The sequence below is a fragment of the Aphidius gifuensis genome, linkage group LG5, assembly GCF_014905175.1.
Source record: "Aphidius gifuensis isolate YNYX2018 linkage group LG5, ASM1490517v1, whole genome shotgun sequence".
Taxonomy (NCBI): Eukaryota; Metazoa; Arthropoda; class Insecta; order Hymenoptera; family Braconidae; genus Aphidius; species Aphidius gifuensis.
The window spans coordinates 11,237,466-11,261,603 of record NC_057792.1 but is presented as its reverse complement, the minus strand read 5'-3'; the positions used below and the strand labels follow the sequence as shown (position 1 = coordinate 11,261,603).

The following is a 24,138-nucleotide window of genomic DNA, read 5'->3' as shown; positions in this document are numbered from 1 at the left end:
CAGACTTTGTATCTCCAACACCTCCTCTCAAAGATGATGACGTAGAACCTGTTGTTTACGTTATTTGTAGACCAAGTCCTTGGCTGCAACTTGTCAGTTTGTAGACAACACCTTTAGTTAACATGTCTGCTGGCATCTTATCAGTTGATAGGTATGATGGTGTTACTCGCCCTTGTTCATAGACGTCTCTGATGAAATGATGTCTAATGTCAATATGTTTAGTGCGAGAATGATATGCTTGGCTAAATACAAGTTTTTGAGCACTTTGATTGTCATTGTAAATAGTTGTATGTTCTATTAACATACCAATCTGACGAAATAGCTTTTGCAAGTATAACGCTTCTCTGGTTGACTCTGATAAAGCCATATATTCAGCTTCAGTGCTAGATAAGGCGATAGTTCTTTGCTTTTTGATTCCCATGATATACTGGCACCAGCCAATATGAAAGCATATCCAGTATATGATTTTCTATCATTTCTGTCACCTGCCCAATCAGCATCAGCAACACCATACAATTGTTTACCAGTTCTTTTATATACAAGCTTGGTATCTATACTGCCTTTTAAATATCTGAGAACTCTTTTTGCTGCTTTCCAATGTTCAGATGAGTAACATGAGTTAAATTGACTAAGATAGCTTACTGCATATGAGATGTCTGGCCTGGTAGAAATGGCTAAGTACATTAGAGCCCAATGAGTTGCCTGTATGGAAATCTTTGGAGTTCATCATTATTTATATTCTTTGGTTTCTCTAAGTTGCAGTTAGCCTCGATAGGAGTCAAGACTGGCTTGCAGTTTGACATATCAAATCTTTCAAGAATATCCTCTATGTATTTCTTCTGATTTAATTGTACTACATCATTTATTTTAGGCCTGCTAAATTCTATACCTAAGCATCGTTTTACTTCACCAAGATTTTTCATTTCAAAAAGTTTGGAGTGACGATTTGATTTCATTTATCCATGTAATATTAGCAGATGCAATGAGCATGTCATCCACATATATTAATATTATCATGATGTCGTGTTTGTCTCTGGCGACAAACATGCAAGGATCCTGAGTAAGCTGTTGTAGACCAAGTTTCTTCAATTCAGTTACCAGTTTCCTGTTCCATTGAACTCCAGCCTGTTTAAGTCCATATAATGCTTTTCTTAATAAACAGACTTTGTTGTTCTCATTATGGAGTTCATTTTTCCAATTTTGTGCTGTTTCTAAAATGCGTGTGTCTGACATGACCTGCCTACTCGATCCGACAGGTTTGCCTGACAACATTTTAGTCAGCATATCTTCAAGCCCTTCAGGGACTTTCATGTAGACTTTCTCATTCAAGTCACCATTCAGGTAGGCTGTTACGACATCCATTTGATGTATCATGAGTCCAAATTCTGCTGCTAGTGCAGCCATGACTCTTATTGAAGTGAGTCTTGCAACTGGTGAGAATGTTTCAAAATAATCTTCACCTGATTTTTGAGAGCATCCTTTAGCTACTAATCTGACTTTCTTTTTGCCAGAAATTGAGCCAGGAATTTCTTTTGTCTTGAAGACGTATCTATTGCCAGTAGCTTTTCTGTCTTTTGGTTTTGGTACAATATCCCATGTTTTGTTTTTAATTTGAGATAGTAATTCATTTTCGATTGCTTGTTGCCATTCTTCGGCATCATCAGAATTTTTGGCATCTTGAATTGTAATTGGGTCTTCAGTTAGGTTTGCCATTTCATCAGCTGCTAGTTCATTTGGTAGCTCATCTTCAGAGTCATCTACAATTTCTATTGTATTGTTTCTTATTTGTTGATATATTTTTCTAGGTCTACCTGTTCTCAATATAGTTGGTCTACCACGACCTCTTATTGATGTATTATTTGGTCTATCTGGTATATTTTCTCTAATAGGTGTTTCTGGAGCTAGTTGGAAATCATCAATGGATTCATTGTCTGAAACATATTCATTATTAATTGATGGTTCATTATTAATTATTTTGAGGGAATTCGATGGTGGATTTTGGTTCACCATGTCCCCACCTTCACCTAGAATTTCTTCATACATATTATTATAATACTTATCATTCATGAATTTTGCACTGCGGCATATTATTATTTTTCGAGTTTCTGGATTCCAGACTCTGTATGCTTTTGATGTATCTAAATATCCAACAAATACACATTTGTTTGCTCGTGAATCAAATTTGCCTTTGTTTATTTTGTTATCTAAGGCATATACTGTTGTCCCAAAAATTTGAAAATGGTCAACGTTTGGATATTTATTTGTCCACAGCTCGTGAGGCGTTTTGCCATTTAAAGGTTTTGTTGGACATCTGTTACGAATATAATTGGCTGTATTGATTGCTTCAGCCCAAAATATACCTGGTATTTCAGCATGTCGCATCATGCACCTTGCCATTTCATCCAGGGTTCTATTTTTTCTTTCAGCTACGCCATTTTGTTGTGGTGTATATGGTACAGTTAACCTCCTCTTAATTCCATTTTCTTGTAGGAATATATCAAAGTTTGAATTGCAGTATTCTCGACCATTATCTGTCTGTAACATTTTAATTTTCTTGCCAGTAAAATTTTCAACCATAGATTTATATATTTTAAATTTTTCTAACGCTTCATTTTTATGTTTTAAAAAGTATACTTCACCCCATCTTGAATAGTCATCTATGAAGGTGATGAAGAATCTGTGTCCACTGTGAGAAGGGCGTCGAACTGGACCGCTTACGTCACTGTGGACTATTTCTAGTCAATCTGTTGTCCTCCCGTCATTGGATTTTGAAAATGGTTGATTGACAGCTTTTTCTTGAGCGCACACTTCACAGTCTTTAATTTCTTGAAGTGATTTCGGTGTATTTAATATTCCTTGTTTACACATGAGCTTTATGTCTTTTTCGTTGACATGGCCTAGACGATGATGCCATTTTTCAAAGTCATTTTTGGAATTGAATTCGGCAAGATTTGCAGCGTTTTGGCTCTCTTGAATATAATATAGATTGCCAATTCGCTTTGCTGTTATCAGTACATTATCATTTATGTCAGATATTGTCGCTTTTTCTTTTTCAAAGAGGATTTTATAATTTTTATCTGTCATTTTTGACACTGACAGTAAATTAGTTCTTAAATCATTCACATATAAAACACGATCTAATTTCACTGTCTTTTGTTTATTACCATCATTAATATTTATTTTAATTTCACCAACACCACTTATTTTTGTTGAATCATTATTGGCAAGGCTTAATTTTAAATTTGCTTTTTCAATTTGTTTAAATAGCTTATTGTTTGCAGTGATATGTGATGTACTGCCACTATCTAAGCACCATAGATTTTTATCATTTGATTTGTTAGCATTGTTTACATAATTCATTAATGCGATTTCTTCATTTGTTTGAGCACTTGCAGCGAGTTCAATATTTTCATCGTATTCATCTTCTTCTTCTTCTTCTGCATAATTTGCATGTTTATAAATATTTTTCGAATAGCAATCTTTTGCATGGTGATTGTAACCATTGCACCTTTCACAGCGTATTGTATTGCTTGACTTTCTGTCAAAACCTTTGTTATTGTTGTTGTGCGGGGTCCATCTTCTCTGTCCATTCGTTCCCCCACCTCTGTTGTTATTGTTATACCGGTCGTCTGTTTCTGTGTGTGACGGCGGTTTATGTGCAGGTCGTTTTCCACCTCGAGAAAACGAGTTTCGATTGCTCGGGCCTTTTCGGCCAAACGAAGATTTTGCGTACATGGCTCTCTGACCTTGACTGTTTCCACTATTTTCTGTAATAGATTTTCTTGCATCTGACTCTTCTAGAAGTTTCGAGCGCAGATCTTGCAATGATGGAAAAGTCTCTAGTCATAATTATCATTCTAAAATTTTCAAATTCTTCAGGCAAACTATTTAATAAAAACATGGCCAAAATTTCATCTGTTACTTCCAAATTTATTTGTTTGGATTTATTAACAAGATCAAAGTATTCATTAATATTATCTCGGATGCTTTTTGCGCTATCCATTTTAAAACGAGTAAGCATGGCAAGTAAAGTCACTCTATTTATTGGTGCACTTGACTGATGCTCATTTTTAATTTTGTCCCATAATTCTTTGGACGTATTTGTAGAATTAATACTTTGTAATTCACTAGCTGAAACGGCTAGGATTATTTCACATCTGGCCAGTTTATCTTTTTGATTCCAATCATCACATTCTGTTGGAGGTTTTGTTTTAACGCCTGATACGATATCCCAGAGATCCAATTTATATAAATATGATTCCATCCGGACTTTCCATATTTCATAATTATCATGTTTTAATGGATCAATTGAGATAACGTGAGATTTCGCCATTGTCACTAATTTTTATATATATAAGCACTCACTGTTCACACGCGGTTTCTGATGCAATAGACGCTACACGTTTTCACTAGACGCTTTGTACGTTAAACGAGAAAATTTATTTAAATGCTTGTTATTTAATTTTAGGCTAAATGCCTGGGCCCATAACCTGTTGGTTATGTGAGGGTAGATCATAAATAATAACAAGTACAGTTTAATATTATTGGTTACGTTTATTTAATTAGCAGTCAGACAATATATAATGCGAGGCAAGAGTGTAAAGTGCACGGCGGCCGGAACTGGAATGAGTATATTATATAGGGGTGCATATAGTTTGTGTGTAGTGTATGGTTGTGTATGTTTGTTTAGTGTCAGCCTGTAAGTTAAGATTTGTGTCCGGTAGTGTAGCAATTGTAAATATATTTAGTCAGGGACGTGTCATCAGACTTTGTATCTCCAACATCATGTACAAATGAATAATTGAATTTAATTTAAAAAAATATTATTAATCACAATGACAATTTTTTTTATTTCTTCTTTAATTTTACCGAATAAATTTAATCTCTAATTATAAATAATTAAAGCTTAAAAAAATTTTTTTTTTCGTGAAAAAAAATAAAACATTGATACACAGTTTTTTATGGAATGTTTTTTCTCTCTGTTTGTTTTTCTTTTTTTAATTTTTTTCTTTCTCCTATAGATTGTTATATTTAACATAAAAGACCTACGAATTGTTTTTCTCTTTTTTTTCCGAGTCAATTGGTGCTGCCAATAGAACGTAAGCATTCACGAATATTTTTTCTCCCACCATCATCGACTCACTCACCCTCTGCACATAACCAACAGGCCCGTTGATTTATTTTCCAGGATACTGTTGAATAGTTTTGATGTACGAGTGACGACAAGTTATAACAATTAAACAGTTTTTAATGAACATTACAGTGATATTTCATTGTTATTAATTGAAATTATTTTTTTTATGTAAATTAATCTTTATATAAATTATTATTTGATATTGACATCGTATCAAAGTGTTTTTTAAGCTGGTAAATAGAAAAAAAAAATTGATACGTAAACTTTGAAAATATATATATATATATATATATATATATATATTTGTGTTAATAATAAATTGGTGACCGGTAATAATAATAAGTATCAAAAATTTGATTTACCGAGATTATAAATAAGGTATGTTCAATAGGACAGTAAAGCTCTCTGCAAACCTAAAAATCAAAAAATTTCTTCTGTCTTTTTTTTTTTCTGTATATTTTTTTCTTTATTGTGACCATGTTAGAATCTTAACAATATTCTTTTTTAAATAATTAAAAATATTACAGTTCATATTTCATCATATTTATTTGAAGCGAAAAAAGTGCTTGAGAGAAACAAAAAATAAGAAATTTATACACGGCTTTTCTTAGTATTCATTCTCTCTTTCTCTCTCTCTCTCTCTCTATCTCTTTGTTTTTCTTTTTTAATTTTTTTTTTTCAATGCTAATCTTTCATTAATTCGAATTATACATGCCTTACTTGCTTTCTGCAGATATAAGGTTATGGGCTAGTTTTCGTTGAGATATCTCTTTCATTTCATAATTCTTATGATTTTATATAATATTATATTTCATATCAAATACACATTTATTAACAATTACAAACTTATCATATATTTATAAATACATAAAAAAAATTTTATATACACCATGTTTTTAATCTTAAATTTTTTAATAGCAAAAAATATGTCTAGTTTCTTCATTATAATGTAATGAAGAATTAAAAAATTTATATTATTTCGTACTTTTTATTTTATTTCAGGTACCTGAAAATGACAAAAAACATCGAGAATCAGAGCTGTATTTTAATACAATTTACTGAAGAAAGCAATGAAGAATTTGTTGGGTTAGAAGAATGGATCCAAGACGAAAATTTAGAAGAATTTTTTTTTGATAATCTTGAAAAAGAACCAAAAATAATAAAAGTAAAATGGCCGGAAAGTTTTCAAAAATTAGAAATGAAAAGTTACTTAAATAATCCAGAAAAACATGAATGGTTGAAAAATAAAATAGGATCTTTACGGTCAAGAGGCACTTGGATAAATATGATTGAAAAACAGAAAACAAATAAAAAATATGGAACATATGAAAGTGAACGAAATAAAAGAAAAATTTATACAAAAAAAAATTATGATAGTGAAGATGAAGAAAAAGAGAATGAAGAAGACAAAATCAAACGAAAAAAAAAAATTGAGAATCAACTGATAAATCCGACAGCAGTAGCAAAAAAAAAAAAAACTGATTTTTGCAAAGTAAACAATAATAAAGTTTGAATAATGAAGATGATTTATTATGTAAAATTATTGAAAAGGAAAATGCTGAAAAATTATTATTAATCAATAAAAACAAAAACTTATTACTTGAATTGGAAAAAATAAAAAACAAGAATGACAATCAACTTGAAGTAATATCGGTATGTATGATTTAAATAGAAAAAATTGCTCCTCATATAACATTGATAAAGATAGTTACAGAATAATTTGACTTGTAATAATAAATATTGATATATATATATATTTTTTTTTTCGGAATAAAAAAATATTTATGTTAAATTTCAAGTAATTACTTTAAATAAATGAGCAATTTTGTTAATTTTACTCTTCATAATAACATTCATCTATCGAGTATTGATTAATTGTTTTTTTTTTTTTTAATTGAGTCCAGGTTCCAAGTTCAAGTTTGAATATAAATAATGATGAACAATCGAATAATTCAAATCCCAAACAAAAACCAGCACTATTTCAAAACACATTGGTAAGATAAATGATATTTTATATAAAATAAGTAAAACAAAATTATCTTTTTATGAAAACTTAATATCCATATTACTATTTTTTCAATTATTATTGAGCATCATATAAAATATATACACAAATATATATTCATGATTGTATTTTTTTTTTTTTAATTTTTCTGAATATAAAAAAAAAATCAGAAGTATTTTAATTGATGTATAAATACTAAATTCATTAAATAACATCAGAAAAATATTATTTTCATAATAATATTTTTTTAAATCGTACCATACAAATTTTATTTTTTCTTAAAAATTTGCAAAATGAAAATTAAATAATGTTCCTAAAAAAAAATTTAAAAATTTATATATATTTCAATGTTTTTTTTTTTTTTAAAAAAAAAATCAGAATTATTTCATTAAATTATATTGGATTTTTCAGACTTCGAATGTTACTATGGTAAATGCTGAACATGATCCACAATTATCTTGTTTAACACCAATTACAAGTATTGAAAATTTATCAACACAAACAAAAACTTCAACTATTCAACCAGCATCGTTTTTGTCAGAACCAGTAAGTTTTTATTAATTTAAAAGTTAACGACAAAACATATACATATTTATTTTATCACCTTGTACGTAATATTAAATAGTTTTTTAACTTTGGACAATTATTTCTAGTTTTTTTTTGTGTTTTATTCCAGCTTTTAAATTTTAACATCGTTTTTTTTTTTTCCTTTATAAACTTAATCAGAAAAAAATTATTGGAGTAAAACTTTTTTTTTATATTATTGTTCAATTTATTTTTGTTTAAATTATTATTAAGAAAAAAAAATATCCAATTCCATTTTACAATTTTCAAGTTATTTATTTATAAAATGTATTTAATCATTTTTCCTGTAACATTTTTATGATGTTGATTGTAATAATTTTTTTTTTTTTTTTTTTAATTTATTTTTTTATTTTGTAAAATAAGTAAACTGTTCAATATAAATATTCGTTTTTTTTTTTTTTTTATAATATTTAAAATAATATGATATAAAATTTGAAAAAATTTAATAAATGATAATTTATTATTTTAGACTTTAGAAAATACTCCAGAAAATATTCAACAAACACAGTGGACTGATTCAACAACAATAAGTCATTTGAATTCATCAACACAATTTAAAAATTTGAACTTTGGGTCAAAGAAATTTCTATCAAAACCAGTAAGTATATAATATTTATGAATAAATTTAATAAATAACGTCAAGAAACAATTATTTTTATATTATTATTTTTTTTTCATAATGATGAGTAATTCTAGATTTAGTTTATAATTTATGTTTGCTTTTGTAATATATTTCGTTATTTATTTTAAATACTTGTATGTTATTTCAAGTATATCTCTTAAAGAGTATGTATCATCAAATTTTTGTTTTCCAATGAACTAACAAATAGAATTAATAAATTTAAGATCCATAAGATCATGATGTTTTTTTTTTTTTTTTTTAAATTAGAATTATTTCATCAAATTATATTGGATTTTCCAGACTTCAAATGTTACTATGGTAAATGCTGAACATCCACAATCATCTTGTTCAACACCAATTACAAATATTGAATTTATCAACACAAACAACAACTTCAACTATTCAATAAGCATCAATTTTGTCAGAACCAGTAAGTATTTTTATTAATTTAAAAGTTAACGACAAAACATTATATACATATTTATTTTATCACCTTGTACGTAATATTAAATAGTTTTTAACTTTGGACAATTATTTCTAGTTTTTTTGTGTTTTTATTTACAGCTTTTAAATTTTAACATCGTTTTTTTTTTTTTCCTTTATAAACTTAATCAGAAAAAAATTATTGGAGTAAAACTTTTTTTTTATATTATTGTTCAATTTATTTTAGTTTAAATTATTATTAAGAAAAAAAAATATCCAATTCCATTTTACAATTTTCAAGTTATTTATTTATAAAATGTATTTAATCATTTTTCCTGTAACATTTTTATGATGTTGATTGTAATAATTTTTTTTTTTTTTTTTTTAATTTTTTTTTTTTTTTTTTAAAATAAGTAAACTGTTCAATATAAATATTCGTTTTTTTTTTTTTTTTTTTTTATAATATTTAAAATAATATGATATAAAATTTGAAAAAATTTAATAAATGATAATTTATTATTTTAGACTTTAGAAAATACTCCAGAAAATATTCAACAAACACAGTGGACTGATTCAACAACAATAAGTCATTTGAATTCATCAACACAATTTAAAAATTTAAACTTTGGGTCAAAGAAATTTCTATCAAAACCAGTAAGTATATAATATTTATGAATAAATTTATTAAATAACGTCAAGAAACAATTATTTTTATATTAATATATAGAGTAACTCTTAAAGGGTATGTATCATAAAATTTTCATTTTTCAATCATTTTTATACTTTTTTAGACTTCAAATGTTACTATGGTAAATGCTGAACATCCACAATCATCTTGTTCAACACCAATTACAAGTATTGAAAATTTATCAACACAAACAAAAAATTCAAGTATTCAACCAGCTTTGTTTTTACCAAAACCAGTAAGTTTTTATTAATCATTTATTAATTTAAAAGTTAAAAACAAAACACTTAAATTTTTATATTTTTACCTTGTTCATGATTATAAGTAGTTTCTTAACTTTAGTCATTTTATTTCACTTTTTATTTGTGTTTTATTCCAGCTTTTTAATTTTTAATTTAAAAAATTACTAGACAATTTTTTTTTTCTGAATATATTATTGGTTATTTATTTCTGTTCGTAAAATCTACTTTATGGAATTAACAAACCTTTTTTTAGTATTTTTTAGTCAATTTATTTTCAAATGTAATTTATCATTTCTTCTGTAACATTTTTATGATGTCGATTTTAATAATTTTTTTCTTCTTTCTATTTCATTTATCTTGTAGAATAAGTAAACTGTTCTATATCATTTATTGTATCATTTTAACAGTAGTTTAAACATTCAAAAATTTAATTACAATTATGTTAATCAATGATATCGATTTATTTTGTTTTTTTTCAAACTTCAATGAATACTATAGTGAATTCAAGTCCATGAACATAATAAAATTATTTAAATTTTGTGCCAGTATAATTTTTAACAAAATCATTAAGTAAATGTTAATTATCAGTGAATTTAGAAAATAACATCAAGAAAATATTATTTGTATTATTATTTTTTTTCTGTAATAACGAGTAATTTTTTTAACTATAGTTATTTAATTTTTTTTATTTAATTTTTTTGAGCTTTGAATAATTTTTTTTTTCTATTTTTTTATAAAAATTTATATTTAAAAAAAAAATTTTTTTAAAAGTTATTTTAAAAAAAATTTACCAATAGAAGGTGTTAGTTGTTTTGTATTCCTTGTTAAATAATTCATTGTCATATAAAATACACTGTTGAATTTTTTTAAATTTAAAATCTATTTATGTTTTCTAAATTATTATTATGTTTATTTCATTTTGAACAATGTCTAAATTTTTTTAAGTCAAACTTTTCTAGCATGTTAATTGAGTAATTGAATATTTATAATGCTCTATTTAAATTTTTTTTAGAATGTTTTAATTGTTATTATGATTTCTGTATCTTAGTGATCTATTAAAAATTTTATTGCAATTTTTAATTCTCATATAAAATTAAATTAAATAGCATTCTCAGTTCGTACGATATATTATTTTCTCTTGACTCCAATTAGACATTGTGTTAATGAAGAAAAAATGACATTTTCTTGTATAGATAAATATTGTTATTTATTCAAGCTCATCAGTGTAATCAAATATTGTTCGCTCTCGATCATAATTTTCTAAAAAAATTTCGTTAAATTTCTATTGATATTAAAATTCAAAATCTTTGTAAAACTTTGTTTTATTATTTTTTTTTTTTTCTAGATAAGAAACTCTTCATACCATAATAAGTCATTGTTTCCTGTCACTTATGGTCATTGTTTAAATAATAATTCGATGCTATTATCGCAAATTAATTCTGTGTCGACATTAAATGATGTTAACTATAATTATCAAGAATGGGATAATTTTTATCAGCCTACTAATGTATGTATTATATGTTTAAAAGTCTATTCATTTATTTATTATTTTTCTGCTTATTAGTAATTATAAAATATTTATTTCTGTTTTCTTTTTCTTTTTTTTTTTATAACTTACCACATACAATAAAGAAAAAAAAATTTATTATTAATTTTTTAATTAATGTTTATCTTCATTACACAGTTAACCAATTGGAATCGTCCTAGCCAGATGACACGTGATAATATTTTTCGCCCTTACAATATGAACAACACAATTACTTCTGGTTTTTATGATGCTCTAAACAAAAGTTCTACAGAATCTGAACTTAAAACTAGCGATGAGGTAGTGTAGTTATAAAGTTTTTTCGATTTTTATAGAAAAAAAAATTCAATGACATTTTATTAAATAATGGTGAAGTGGAGGGAGTAGGAAAAGAATTTATTTTTTTTTTATTTTTTATATAGTTCTAAATGTAAATGTTCAGTTTTTTTTTTATATCGATAATTCAATCGAATTTGTTCTGTTCTTCTTGCAGATAACTGGATTATAAATAGCGTAGACTAAAAATTAGCTATAAAATTAACTAATAAATTTATTTTTCTCGAATTTCTTAATATTTAAAAGTTAAAAAACTTACATGTAATTAATGTTTTTCGTTTTTGACAGATTGATATTCATCAGTCAAAAAATTTTGATTCGGGTTCTCTACTCTTGATTGGTGAGCCTACACATCTATCATCTTCTTTATCTCTTCGTGCAAATGCCCTCAAAAAACCGAAAATAATCAGGTATTAATATATCAGACATATATATATATATACAGCATAAGTTATCAAAAGTAAAACTTGTACTACATTTTTTAATTTTATGATGATTTGAAAAATTATCATGTTAAAATTTCTTTATTATTTTTATTTTGTGTTTTAGATCGTTCAAAATGATTTAGATCAGGTACATACTGATTTACATGATGGACGAAATGATGCCAATAGTGTTATTAATAATGAGGTAGAAATAATAATAATAATAATAATAATAGTAGTAATGTAATAACGTGTATATATATACTGTAAAACGTTAAATGTATTTTTATATAATAACGAATTAAAATTAGAATTTAGTATTTCTATTGGTTTTATTTTGTGTTTTAGATTGTTGAAAACGATTTACAAAACAGACAAAATATCGATCACGATAATGCTAATAATGAGGTAATAATAATAATAATAATAATAATATTAATAATAATAATTATGTTATAACGTGTTCATATATACTATAAAACGTTAACTGTATTTTTATATAATAACGAATTAAAATTAGAATTTAGTATTTTTATTGGTTTTATTTTGTGTTTTAGATTGTTGAAAATGATTTACGAAACAGACAAAATATCGATCATAATGATGCTAATAATGAGGTAATAATAATAATAATAATAATAATATTAATAATAATAATAATAATAATAATATGTTAACTTATATTGAAATCTTCATAATTTTCAGAATGAACGAGATGAAAATAGACCATTTTCTCATGAAGTAGATGGGATTCAAGTAGGAGATAACATCGATCGTTCAAATCCTCGGGTAATTTCTCAATAGTTTATAAATTTTAATTTGAAATTTAAAATATATTTTTTTAACGATATTATATTTTAAAAAAGATTTTGTTTTTTTATTTTTTAGGTTTGGACTCACTTACATGGAGCAGTATATATCAAACAAGCAAAACTTCGTCGTCTTTGTCTGGATGGGAAAGCTGAAAAAAGGAACTTAGCCAGATCAGTCAGTCGACAACTTATGAACATGCTGGTACCAAGAGACGTACTAGCTGTCCATTCGTTGTCTGGCACAAGTATCCCAGCTTTACCAGATAAACCCCCTTTACCGCGAATTGATTCACGGATTACTGAAGCGATTTTTCGTAAGTTCTCATTTATTAATTATTTAACTGTTATTAATTAAATTTTATTATTAATGTAATACAATATATTGCAATTTTTTTTTTTTTTGTTATTGCAGAGTATATCAAAAAAGAAATTATGCCCAATGCAGTAAGAGCAGACTGCAATGCTGGCATTACTGGCATCTGTGCTGATGCAGCTAAAACTTGCAGACGACGTCGTAATAGAAATGCCAATTAAAATAATATTATATCGTAAGAAGAGTGCCTTTATTGATATATCATGATTTTTTTATAAAAGTTGAAAAAAAATTCAATATAATACATATAAATAACATTTATCAAATCTAAAAACATTGTTTGCTTAAAATATTAATAATAATAATGATAATAATAATAATAATATAATAATTTATTTACTTATTTACTTACTTATTTACTTACTTACATTAGATGCTTTACATGAATTTGTTCTATAAGATCTTGACACTAATCTTATTGGATTTCATATCAATAAGAATTTTTCTTACAGGAGTTTGTCTTACATGGTATATTTTTCTATTGGATTGTCTTATAAGGATAAGTCTTATAGACGCTTTTTGATAGGTCAACGATGTCTTATTGGAGAACAATGTCTTATTGGACCCGTCATCAAACAATTCTTATAGGATTTTATATCAATAAGAATTTTTCTTACAGGAGTTTGTCTTACATGGTATATTTTTCTATTGGATTGTCTTATAAGGATAAGTCTTATAGACGTCTTTTGATAAGTCAACGATGTCTTATTGGAGAATAATGTCTTATTGGACCCATCATCAAACAATTCTTATAGGATTTCATAACAATAAGAATTTTTCTTACAGGAATTTGTCTTACATGGTATATTCTTACAGGTTTATCCTATAAGAATCAGTTTGTCAGTGGAGAAAAATTTTCTTATTGGAAAACGACCAAATTCTTATAAGCAAAGCGTATAAGACCTAGAAATAAGACAGCCTTATCAGACTGTTCTATACGATTTTTTCGTACGTGTATATTTATTTTTTTTTTTTCTCCAACAACAACATCTTTCATCCCAACTTATACATATATATTTTGTCCTCTTGCCATACTGCCACACTTTTGGTCATTTTAAACCTCCCACCCACTCACGCACTCAACCATCTTTCCCGCCAAACAAATTCATCTGAGCTAATTTTAAGACACGTGCATTTTATAATTTACGAAATAAATACACTCTCCAATTACGAAATAAATTATAAGGAATTATAATAAATGAATATAAGCATTTTGATATGATAAGTAAATGGTTTTTTTTTTTCTATATAATATTTTATCGACTTTAAAAAATATTAACTGATAAAATATTTTTTCTAATGAATGGTATATAAAAAGTAGATAATTTTAAACTCCCAAGGAGAAAAAATCGTTGGTCGATTTTGGTCAGTAGCAGAAGAAATAAAAAAAAAAATTAAAAAATAAAATAAAATAAAGTAAAATAATAGTAATAAAAAAAAAAAAAAAAAAACAAAACTTCATGTTGTAATGCGGATGGTTTTGCCAGGTCAAAAAAACTGCTGGATAAAGTTGGTTTTTCTAAAATAAAGAAGAGAGAAAGAGAGAGAGCATAGAACGTAAAAATAGAATACAATATAAAAGTAAAAAGATCTTGAATTCAAGGAGTCAACAAATAAAACGTCACCTCGTCAGACTGATATATTTATACTATTTATCTAATTTTTTTATAATTTATATAGAGTTTCTGTTATATGAAATGATTCAAGTCTTATAAAAAAAAAAAAAAAATGAAAATAATTTTGTTTTTTTTCTAATTGTGATTTGACTAAAATATCGAAGTATGACAAATGAAAATTTAATTGACGATCTGTAAACGAATTGTATATAGATAGATAAGCTAAGCGTTTTTTTTATTTTTTTTTTTTTTGTTTCTCGTTTTTGCTTGACACGGGGGGAATCATAATAATAAACGAAAATTGGTTAAATCAAGTTTAAAACAAGAAAAAATTAATTAATAAAACATAATGTATTTCTTTTTTTTTTTGTTTTTTTCTATCCCAGTAGTTTACAAATTGTAGTTTAATGTTTTTGTTACTATTGCAGACTGTTATATAAATATTGTTGATGATTTTTTTTTATTATCATTGAATACAAAATCGAAATAAATTATTTGATGTTATTCAAATTTATTTCGAAGCATTGATTATTGTTAATGATAGTTTATTAGAAAATGAAAATATTCTTAATGTCTTATATTAATTGAAAATGGTGCGTTTGTGTTTTTATGAATTAAATTTATAAAAATTTTGTATATCACAATTATATTCAAATAATAATATTACTGGTATACTTGGTATGTTGTTGAGGGACTGGAAATTGTTGAAAAAATATCAACTTATGGGGATCAAACTGGCTAACCAACTAAAAATATTTTAATATCACAGTGTGGAAAATTGTTAGAAAATATTTTCCTCTTTCTTTTTTCTCAATTATTATTTTAAAATGGTGTTTTTGACAGTATTAAAGTATATTTTTTATAATAAATATTATGCAAGTTAAAGATTTAAATGAGAAGAAAGTTATAAAAAAATATTTATTAATTTTAAAAATATTTTTCAATTGAAAAATAAATATATCAATAAATTGTTTTGATAATAGATATATGTATATCTGTATTTTGCTATTAAAAAAAAAAATCTTTTTATCATGATTCCTTTGTTGTTACGATTGGGATAATAATAAGAGAAAAAACAAAAAAAATTTATATATTTCCTAAACGTATGTACCTCAACTGTCGACCTAAATCGGTGATAATCTTTAGTCTATGTCTTCTATGTTTATCAAAAAAGAAAAACAATTAATTGTTGTATATTTGTTGGTTTTTTTTCTATTTAAAATAGACATATATATTTAATATGATCGAATCACTGATATTACTGATAAACTATCAATTGGTTTATTAAAAAGACTTTTTAAAAAACGTTGGAAAAAATAATAGCCATAAACAAGAAAAAAGAAAAAAATAATAATCAATTTTTTCAAAAAATCAATTTATAAAGTAATTTATTTATGTTGAAAAAAATTTTTTTTTAATATTACTATGTCTTTGTAGAAATTGAAAAACAAAAGAAAATAAATTAAGGAATCAGGTTTTGAACAAATATTATTTTTTTTAAATGCATATAATGTATTAAAGAAATTTTTTTTATCTTTATGGCTGAAGCCAAATTATTATTTTTAATTTAAAATATTAAAAAAATGTATATATTTAATATGAATATTATGTTGAAAGAAAAAAAAATGTATTGTAAAAAAATATTGTTTATTGTATTGTCAAAAAAAAAAAAAAAGAAAAAAAGAAAAAAAAACACAATCTTTCTTGGGATTGATTCGTATAAAACAATGATTGAAAAGAAAAAAAAAAAACAGCTGCATATATATTCGGGAAAGAATACCGGGAATCCAAGAGGTTAATAAATTAATAAAAATAATAAAGATGGAAAAGAAAAAATAATTTCTCGCATTTTGAATTAAAAAAAAAATAAAAAAATAAATAGAAAGAATAGAAAAAAGATAGTTAAATAACTGAAAATACCTGGGTAATGATGAAATGGCATCATAAATGGATTTAGGTGATCTAAATGATGTTTCAACTCGAGCTTTCATATCATCTTTGAACTCCTGGACCTGCTTTTCGTACTTGACAGGTGGATGATTATGATCACCAGTAATGACAATTTCATGAGTGTTCAAATTCAGTTGTCCAGTTACTTCACATTGGCCCAGTCCACGACTCGTACAATATAAATGTCTGTAACAATTAAAAAAACAAAAGCGAATATTAATGAATTAATCAAAACAAAAAATAATAATTAATAATTAAAATAAAATTAATTAAAAATAAAATAAAATAAGAGTCAACTTACTGCATTTGAGGTTTATTTTTAACGAGACATCCTCGTCCAAGATGATATCCATTATGTTCGATCGGCATATTTTTATTTTTAAATAAAATAATTTATTTATTTATAAATTATTTTTATTTTTAAAAATAAAATATTTTTGACAAATAATAATTAATTGATATTTATATATTTTTATATTTAAAATAGTTTGTGTTCAATTTTTATTTTAAATTAAGCTCTGACAATTTATGACCACAACTGATGAGTGACTGACAAAATCAGAAGATACATGGTGACAACTGAAAAGTTGCACCTTCAATTTTTTTGTTTGGTGGTGGTAGAAATCATAAAACCCCATGTATTATTGACTCCCCTCTTAAAATTCTCAGTAGATTCTTAGTAGATTTTCATTTATTTTTTTTTTCCCACTCTTTTTTACTCAGTTGTTATTTTATTATTTTATAAATTTATAAAATACATTATTTTATTTTCATGTATTAAATATATTTTTTTATATTGGTGAAAAATGGCGTTATCAAATAAAAAATTTATTGATGGCTATTGTTTTAAATTTAAATCAAAAAGTATCAGTTGGTAAGTCATGTTAAATATAACAAATTTTAATTAATACATCATTATTTTATCGTGTTAAAGGCTCTGTTATTGATAATATATTTATTAAATATGTTGATTCAATTGGTGGAAATTTAGGTGAATATCTAACTTTAAGATATTCAGATTGTAATGGTGTTCCTTCACGATCAAATGCATAATTTTTATAAACTGGTTTACAATTGGAACGTAGTTTTGTTGCTTCAACATTTCATTCTTCAAATACATTTGCCATTGTATTTTTTTCATATTCATTTGTATTATTGTCATCATTATTGTCATTTAATTTATCTTCATTTTCTTTAACTTTTTCTCTAGGTAAAGTTTATAAAATTCATTGTTGTTTAATATACTCGAAACATCAATTTTATTTGATTTATTTAAACAATTTGTAGATTCATTATTATGACAATATGAATTTTGTGTTTTGCTTTTTTCTAATCAAATTAGTGCTTAGAAAACTATTGAAATGAATAATGTTGTTTAAAATACATTTAAAATTTAATAATTTACCTTGTCCATTTCGTAAAATATCAGTTAAAAGACTTTTAGTTAAATAACGAAGACCAGGAAATGTAGTTTTTAAATATGTAAAATCAGTTGGTCTAAGCATCATTGAACATTTCATTTGTAATGATGATTGTATTGATAAACATTGTGATAATCTAATGATACTTTTAGGAGCTGTTGAACACACCATTGGATAAAGTGTTAAATTATATAAACCAGTAAATGCAATACCAAGTAATTTACGATTAACAAAAAACTCGATTGTTCCTTTCTATGAATCATAATAAACACCAACCAATGAACCTTGATAAAATTGTTCTGAATAATCACGTCGTTCACCATTACGTTGAATTTTTCCTTTATAAGAAAAACCCCATGATTCTTTATTTAATCCAAGTAATGAACAAAATTTATTATTTGCTGATAGTTCAGCTTGTTCAGTGCCAACACCAATCATCTAATTATACAAAAAAAAAAAAAAACATTTCAGCAATTATTGGTTGATCATCATCAATAAAAATACAAGATAGCTATTTTAAATAATACTTACAACATCTGTACCATAAATTGGTGTTAAACAAATTCAACAACATCAACTAGTTTTGCCTTATCAATATTTTTTGGTTTATCAGCCAATGGAGTTAATGCATTTTGTTGTATCAAATCAATGTCTGTAAAATCATCGATGTCCATATCAAAATCATCTATAAAATTAGTTTTTGATGATACATTTTTTACTATTTTATTATGATTATTATCTAATTTTTATAATGAACCATCTATTTGTTTTGGTTTATTATCTTTTTTAACAGTTTTCAATGATGAAACAACATAATCAATATTGTCATTAATATTAACAAGTCTTATACAATTTTTTGATTAATATTATCAATTTGTATACGTGTATATGTTGCGTACGTGTAATTTTTTTTTTTTTTTACTTTATTATTAGGAGACTTTTTTATTGCTCAGAACGAGCCTTCCATCAGTGCTCTAGTTATGGGCATGAGCTATCAAGCGGAGAATTTGTTGTCTTCGGTGAACACACCCATCTACCAACGATTGATATGAAGCAATCAACAGAATTTCATGAAGCTTTAAAAAATTCAACCACAGCTTCGATGGATGATTTTAGACCTATATATGATAGCATAGCTAAAAAGTGAGTATGATTTTTTTTTAATTTAAAAAACATTAAGACCAATGTGATGATATGAATGTAGACAAATATTTTTTACATTTATTTACCAAGTGATTCTGTAGGTGATGATTTTAATTCTTAATTAAAATTTTCCATGATATTTTTTGCTAATTGTTTAATATTTTGTTTTTTTTTTTTCAATTTTTGTCGATAAAATATGTTATATCATATTTTAATTTCGATGTCATTAGTATGTATGGCATTTTCATATAATGGTTAACATATAAACGATTAAATGGTATAAATGTAACTTCATCAGGTAAACGTTGATCATTCATATATTATAAATTTTTTGTACCAAATTATTTGTTTCAACAATGGTGATAGATATAGCTATCTAAATTATCTTTTAAACCAAATAAATTAAGCTGAAATATACCCTCTTGACGATATTCTTCTTTACGTGTTGCTTGACATTGATCTTTATTTTTACTCAATCATTTAATTTTTTATGATGTTTTTCTTTATCTTTAGTTTTTTCTTTTAATAATTGTTGTTGTTCAGCATTTAATGTATCACTTTCAATTTTTGATGTTTGTACATTTTTTTAGCTTCTTTTAAACGTTTATTTTTTCCTATGCTTCCTTAACTTCAGTACCAAGACTTTTTTAACACAATTTTAAACGTTGTGAATCTGTAGCTGTTGCCATTTGATTAGTTTTATCTTATTTAACAATATAATATGGATTTGAATGTGAAAACCGGAAGCCTCAATTGTGTATAAAATTTTGGAGAAAATCTCGAGAGATTTTTCCTACCAAGGAATATATAATTTTTTAGGCTTTAACCCGTCGACTCAACAAAAAAAGCAAACGTGCACGGGATTATCTAAAGCAATGGGATCAAGGCAAAAATTTTTACCAAAAATTAATGGCATTGCCATTGCTTCCATCAGAAGACATGCAAGCCGCTTACGATTGGCTCGTCAGCAATGCTACACCAGAGCAAAAAATCTTTTTTAAAAATATCCTGCAGTATATCAGCAGGTATTGGTTGTCTCGAGTAGGTGTCAGAAACTTCTGTGTTTTTGGTCACAAACGCCGGACAAACAATCCAATTGAAGCATATCACCGTACGTTGAGGAGTAAAATTGGTCGTCGACCACCAATTTGAAAATTTACTGGTATATGATTATAAATATCTTTACACTTAGGGCTCAAACTCACCACAAGCAACATTTCGCTTGTAAACATGACTGATCTAATTCTGAAGGATCTGAGCATGCGCAACACGTAAAGTTACTAAGAAAATAATGTCAACTAGGAATATATTATTAGTTTTTTGAGAATTAGGACGGCCATGTTTACAAGTTCGACACAACCCAACTTGTTGCGCATGCTCAGTACGTTTTACAAGCGATGTTAGTTTGTCGTGAGTTTGAGCCCTTAATTAGCCTGATTAAGCCTGAATAATTCAACTAATTTTTTTATATGAAATTGACTGATATATCTTTAAAAATAATATATTTTCCAATTTTTATTGCCTTGTTGGATTATTCAAATAATATTCTTTATTTAAATTATAATTAAAACATATTTTTAAATTTTATATATTAGAAAAACTAGTCACAATGGTATCAGTGGTAAAATCTGAAGTGATTTCTCTTGATAATTTGGAGCATGTACGACGTCCTGTCGAAAAACGTTATATGCCATGCAGGAGAAGATAATTCAGCGATGTTGGGAGCTGTATGAAAATGGTGTTTTTGATATTCCCAAGTTTTTCTCCTGTTCTAATCATTTACTGAGAGCATACCAAAAACAACTACTCGTCCAAAGCCTTGCAGATGTAGATTACTTTGTTGTAGCTCCAACACATGACATAAGTAAGTCAATTATCCAATAAATCGGTGCATTTTTTAAATAAAAATTTTGGTTTTTTTGCTCTGAATTTCACTTACACTCAAATACTTATTAGAAATGAAAATACTTCATTATTTTAGATGCTCTAGTTCCATTGAACCCAGTTGTTATTGAGGAAATGCCTCCAGATTTTGGAAGGCTTCCAATTTTGACTCTTGGAAATGGCCAACTTGTTCCAATCTTATTATGTAAGCTTTAACAAATTTTTTGTTTGTGATACTTATTATAAGTTAAATTATAATTAATATTATTGATTAATGCTGCAGCGAATTTCTTTTTATCAGATAGAAAATACTTATTATGATTTATACTTGCAGTTCGTGATCTCAATATGTCGCAGTGTAAAATATGCTTGAATAGGATTGTTGAATACGTGACGATTCCATGCAATCATTGGTATTGTTGTAAGCAATGTACTTACAAACTCCGACAACTTGCTATAAATAATGAATCTGCATTGCGTTGCATCGTCTGTCAAGACCCTATTATAGCATTCAATAAAGTTACTGTAAGCATTATATATATACGACTTTATAAAATACCAACTTTATGAAGAAAATTATAATCGATTAAAATTTTCCTTACTGTTCGTAGGTTTCATGAAAGGAAAGAACACGTTAAGCAAGTTAAGCTGTCAATGGATAAATTTGTTAATATATCGACATAAAAAAAAATAAGTTTAACTGTTGTAAATCGTGAATAAAACTAATCAGGCTCGATATACCTGGCTGGTTATACTTTTAAAATTTTAATTAAGAGTGCGCAGTGGTATCTGCGCAATTAATTTTTGCTACTTGCACGGCATTGGCGTCGTGACTCGTGAGCCACCTGTCACAATAATAATCACTTGTCATAATAATCACAATGTATGTATAAACAAATAACACCAATAAATAATAACAAATATTCTATCAATAAAAAAAATAAACAATAAAAATCAGTGTAAAATATCAAATAAGTTATACCAGAAGCCAATTACTAGGTACACTTGTTGCAATGACACAATTATCATCATCTCAAACATTATTTAATAAAAAAAATCATAAAAATATTTCATCATCATTATGGTAATTGATGATGTATTAAATACATATAGTAATGTCTGGTTTTTTATGACGTGGTTTAAAAGGTACTGGTGAAATAATAAAAGGTCATTCAAATTTCAACGTTAGTTACATTCACATCGTGAAGTACGTGTTGGTAGTACATGGCTTGAAAAAAATACAAATGACTTTAGAGAATATATTTCACGCAAATATAGAACCAAATCGTCGTTCAAATACAATTGATCAAGTGAGTCGTATTGTTGGAATAAAAAAAGAAAAAATATACACCTATATACACGCATAATTTATTGATTAATATTTAATTATCTGGTTGTTGTTATTATTTATACTAATTTTATGTTGATTATATTTAGGGTTATATAAGACAAGCATTGTATGCATGTAAAACATCTTGCTTTGGTGATGATGAAAAACAAGCTGGTGTTTGTTTGGCATGTAGTTTTCGTCGTCATAAAGGCCATGAATTCATTGACCTCTATACAAAACGTTCATTTCGTTGTGACTGTGGCGATTCAAATTTTGGCAATAAAAAATGCATTCTAGACAAGGTAATTAATTTTTTTATTAACTTGTCGAATAAATTATGTTACTTTTAATAATGAATTTTGTTATTGTTCAGGCAAAAGCACGATTGAACATTGAAAATAAACACACTCATAATGGTATTGATGGTATTTATTGTATTTGTTCACGTCTATATCCATATCGTGATCCAGATTCACCAGAAGAAATAATAAATGATCAAATGATGCAGTGTATTATTTGTAAAAATTGGTATTATTGAAAACATCTTAATTGCAATAATGATATACCAGATGATACATCATTAGAAGTATTAATATGTTCTGGTTGTATGAAAAAATATCCATTTTTATGACGTTATGCAACAAATTATTCAGCAAATAAAAGTATTAAAAATACATATGATAATAAATTCATCGATGTATAATACAATATAAGTAATATATTTCACGCAAAGATTGAACCAAATCGTCGTTCAAATACAATTGATCAAGTGAGTCATATTGTTGGAATAAAAAAAAGAGAAAATATACACCTATACACCTATATACACGCATAATTTCTTTATTAATTATCGAGTTGTTATTATTTATACTAATTTTATTTCATACTTTTATTTTCTTTTTTTAGTGCTGCCGGATCTGGTGCTCTTGAACATAATTTTTTTTGTCTTTATCGTCCACTTTTATCAAATAAAATAGTACCTGGTCCATTACTACTTGTTGTTGCTGTTATTGATTCATCAGTTTTATAATTCGGTCAAATATTTCCAAATGTTGTTTATAAATTGTGTTAAACAAGCTAAATCTGAACGTTATGAGGCAATACAAATGAAAATAAAATTTATAACTGATAATAAATTACTTTATTGTTTTTAATAATCAAACCCTAATTAATGATAATCATACTTGATTTTGAAAACTGAGTTACTGAACAACAGTTCAGCTCAACAGCTCACTTATCGTCTGAGACAATACAATTAACAATAGAACTCAACTGTACCGACATGATTTTCAGTCAAAATGCACAAAAGAAAATCATCTGAAAGAGAAAAAGTGTCTTTCGCACTATGTGTGCAAAAGAAATTGTGTTACATAGATAATATGTATATTACACGGAGGGAAAAAAATATTAGGTTTTACTAAAAAAAAACACTGGATTTTACTATGTTTTATAGTACTGGACTACTGGTGGATGTTTTGGGAAATTTAGCAACATTTATCATGTAAACAGTGAGTTTTACTATGTTTGAGAATTTTAATCAGACGTAGTAAGTATCATAATACTCAATCGTAAAAATGGCCATGTTTAAAATAAAAAGTACTATGTTGTATAGTCAAAAATATATTTG

The 24,138-nt window shown here is 26.0% G+C and overlaps 2 protein-coding genes, 1 long non-coding RNA gene and 1 pseudogene across 4 annotated transcripts in view; 2 read left to right on the top strand and 2 right to left on the bottom strand.

Moving 5' to 3' along the window:
* Nucleotides 1–17,157, bottom strand: part of LOC122857584 — a 48,111-nt gene extending 30,954 nt beyond the window's left edge. Inside the window, exons 1-2 of the mRNA XM_044159828.1 lie at nt 17,035–17,157; nt 16,704–16,919 (exon numbers count right to left, since the gene is read on the bottom strand). Coding sequence (XP_044015763.1) covers nt 16,704–16,919; nt 17,035–17,102 — 284 coding nt within the window. The 5' untranslated portion in view covers nt 17,103–17,157. The remainder of the gene's footprint in view (nt 1–16,703; nt 16,920–17,034) is intronic.
* Nucleotides 17,158–17,611: 454 nt separating this feature from the next.
* LOC122856371 lies at nt 17,612–18,828 on the bottom strand (annotated as a pseudogene).
* A 1,332-nt stretch (nt 18,829–20,160) lies between these two features.
* LOC122857611 lies at nt 20,161–21,696 on the top strand. The gene is made up of 3 exons (XR_006374242.1): nt 20,161–20,459; nt 20,893–21,386; nt 21,516–21,696. It is a non-coding gene; the product is annotated as an uncharacterized LOC122857611 (long non-coding RNA).
* A 103-nt stretch (nt 21,697–21,799) lies between these two features.
* Nucleotides 21,800–24,138, top strand: LOC122857602 (putative E3 ubiquitin-protein ligase UBR7). 2 transcript variants are annotated; one of them, XM_044159860.1, is made up of 5 exons: nt 21,800–22,180; nt 22,328–22,491; nt 22,619–22,813; nt 22,885–23,280; nt 23,418–24,138. In XM_044159860.1, the coding sequence occupies exons 2-4, from the start codon at nt 22,426–22,428 to the stop codon at nt 23,047–23,049; spliced, it is 426 nt and encodes a 141-aa protein (XP_044015795.1). In that variant the 5' UTR covers nt 21,800–22,180; nt 22,328–22,425; the 3' UTR covers nt 23,050–23,280; nt 23,418–24,138. The 2 variants fall into 2 exon arrangements, with proteins under 2 accessions (XP_044015795.1, XP_044015796.1); XM_044159861.1 differs by having other exon boundaries at nt 21,986–22,064.